We start from the raw sequence: 2,843 nt of genomic DNA on the forward strand, positions 1-2,843 counted from the left end.
ACAACAAAGGCTTGGGTCTTTTCCGGGCACCTTGGTTGGTGGGTGCTAAAGTCTGACCCTTCTGGGACTCACAGCAACACTACAGCGAGGCCGGGCTTCTCCCACTTCCAGCTCCGGTCAGCAGGGGGAGGCTGTGCTGCGCCTGGCTGGAGATATTGGGGGAAGTTGGGACTGGGTGGAGTGAAGAGGAGAGAAGAGGAGAGGAGAGGAGAGAAGACAGGAGAGGAGAGGAGGCCTCTTTCAAAAGCTCCTGGATTTGGGGAGCCCTTAGCAATGCCTCTGTGATGGCTGGAGGATGGGGAGGCCTCTGCCTAGATTAACTAAGTGGCATCCCCACTGCTGCCCCAGAACAAAGTTGAAACTCCTCAATTCAAGGCTCTTACAGCTTCTCCTCCCCGCAAATACACGCATTTTCCCTGTTTCCCGCTTCCAGGTCTTTGTATATCCTCTTCTCTTACCATGGGATGCCCTTTCTGCCCAGTCAATTCCTACTCATCCTTCAATATCTAGCTTCAGTGTCAACTCCTCCAGGAGCTTTCCTGGACCTCCTCCACCCCCACCCGCCGCGAAGTTCTGTCATACCTCCTGCTCTCTCATTTTTGGAGGGATCTACCACCAAATCAGAGCCCCAGAGACGATGGAAGCCAATGGCCTTCCAAGGAAGTGTAAACTGAGGCCAGAGAGAGGCAGGCATTTGCCCAAGGTCACACAGCAAGAGCGGGAGGCCATCCTGTGAGCCCTGTCCTCTTAGCATGACAGGTGTCCTCACCCTGTGCTCAGATCCGGACAGCTGCTTCCCTGATCCCTCCTCTCCCCGCCCCGCAGTGCTGGGCGCCCAGCCTGCACTGCCTCACACCTCCAGCCTGCCCCTAGGCTTAGCCGCCAACAAGCACGGAGCGCCCCCTGGATGGCGTGGTCAGGCCCGACCGCCCTCTCCTTGACTCACCTCCAGCCCGGGAGGGTTGGGCTCAACCGCGGCGGACAGGGCGCCGCCCGCACCGCCCCGGCTGCGCCACCGCCCCGGACTGTGCCGGCGCCGGAGGCCGCCCTCCTCGGCGCCCCCAGGTGGGGCAGGTCGAGCCCGGTGCGCTATCCCTTTAAGCCCGGGCGAGATGGGAGCTGTCAGCGACAGCCGAGGCTAGCGCGGGACGTAGCCGCCCGCCAGGCCGCAGCGAGGAGCGAGGAGCAAGCGGAGAGCCGAGGGGGCGGTGGGGCCCGGGCTCGGCGGGTCCCCTCGCCGCCCACAGTGCGTCCGCACCTCGGGCCCGGCGAGTGGCGGGCGGCACCCCATGTAATGCGGAGAATGTGAGGGCAGCGCAGGGCGGTGGGGAGGAGGCGCGGGAGAGGGCGTCGGCAAGATAGAGAGGCAGCCGGAGAGACTGAGGACAGGGATCGGGGCGGCTGCAGGTGGGAGAAAGGAGAGAAGATAAAAGGATAGGCAGTGACAGAAAAGGGGGAAAGAAAGGAGCGGGAGAGCACGCGGCTGCAGGCGGCGGAGCAGGCGAGGAGGAGGGAGCCAGCGCCTCTGGGTGGGAGCGCCGGAAGCCGGAGTCGGGCTCCCCGGCCGGGGGTCAGGCTTAGAGCACGGCCGCGGCCCGGCAGGGCAGGGTGAAGGAGCAGGGACGCCCGAGGGGGCCCCTCTGGGAGCACCGGAGGACCTAAGGCGGGGCCAGCCCGGTAGGACCGCAGGGCCACTCCTCAGGCCCCGCTCCGGGGGCTCCGGCAGGCCGGGGCCAGGGGCCTTTGTGAGCGCCCCAGGAGGGCGAGAGTCGGGAGTGCGGAGCCGGGTGTGCGGTGGCGGGGGGGTGTGCGCGCCCGGGTGTGCGCGTGTGTGCGCGAGTGTGAGCGCCCAGGAGGGTGGGAGCGCGCGTTAGGGATTCTGCTGGCATCGCAGAGTGGAGAGCAGGAGGCAGGAGCGGGGCGCGCGGGGGAGCGCGGGGCCCTCCCGTGCACACGCACACACACCGCGCGCGCTCACACACACATACACATACACACACACGCGCACACGCCCTCCCTGCCTCGCTCGTTGCCGCGGCCACCATCTCAGAGCCGAGCCCTGCGGAGCGGGAACCCAAGCCGGAGCGGGAACAGGAGGGAAACGGAGCCGGGGAATGCGGCCCCGGAGAGGAGCTGCGCGCAGACTGCGCGCCCGGAACGGTGAGTATGGCCGGGCCGAGAGACCGCGGCGGGGCGGGGGCCGCGGGGGCGCAGGCCAGGGAGCCCGGGTGTCTCTGCCTGCCGGCAGCGCCGCGTGCGCGGCCTCTGATTGGGCGGGAGCCTCAGGGGCCGCGGGTTGGGGGTGGGGTGTTGGGTGCGCGCCCGTTGTGGGAGGGTGCACGCGCGGAGCTGCAGGGGGGCGCGCTCGGCACCCCTGTTCGTGACCGCGCTCTCGCCCGCTGGGCGGCCCCGCCTAACCCTCGCGTGTCGCGGGAACCCCGGCGACTTGGAGCAACTTTGCGTGTAGGGGGAGAGGATGGAGGCTCTTTAGTGGTGGAACTCCGGCCTTCCTTTCTCGAGGAGAGAGGGAGGAATGGGGCGGGGGCGCGGGTTGTGCCGCCCGGCGGGCCAATGGGTGCATCTCCACCACCCCATCAGCGCAGCCGCCGGCTCTCTGGGACACCCGTCCAGCCCCACGGCGCCGCTCTAGAGCCGCTCCGGGCGCTGGACCCCTGGACCCCTCCAGGGTCAGGCACAGCCACAGCTTCCAGGTCCCAGGGCCGCGAGGTCATCTTTGCAGCCAGGCTGAGGACACGGGTTTGAGATGGGGAGAGTTGGGAGACGTTCCCGTGTGTGTGTGTGTGTGTGTGTGTGTGTGTGTGTGTGTGTGTGTGTGTGTGTGT

The 2,843-nt window shown here is 67.5% G+C and overlaps 1 protein-coding gene across 1 annotated transcript in view; it reads left to right on the forward strand.

The window, feature by feature from the left end:
* The first annotated feature begins 907 nt into the window (after positions 1–907).
* LOC113629360 (uncharacterized) overlaps positions 908–2,843 on the forward strand; it is a 121,968-nt gene continuing 120,032 nt past the window's right edge. Inside the window, exons 1-2 of the mRNA XM_027123777.1 lie at positions 908–1,246; positions 1,703–2,160. Of these exons, the coding sequence (XP_026979578.1) occupies positions 908–1,246; positions 1,703–2,160 (797 nt within the window). The remainder of the gene's footprint in view (positions 1,247–1,702; positions 2,161–2,843) is intronic.

The sequence above is a fragment of the Aethalodelphis obliquidens genome, unplaced genomic scaffold, assembly GCF_003676395.1.
Source record: "Aethalodelphis obliquidens isolate GAN/ISIS:26980383/991018 unplaced genomic scaffold, ASM367639v1 scaffold26, whole genome shotgun sequence".
Classification (NCBI taxonomy): domain Eukaryota; kingdom Metazoa; phylum Chordata; class Mammalia; order Artiodactyla; family Delphinidae; genus Aethalodelphis; species Aethalodelphis obliquidens.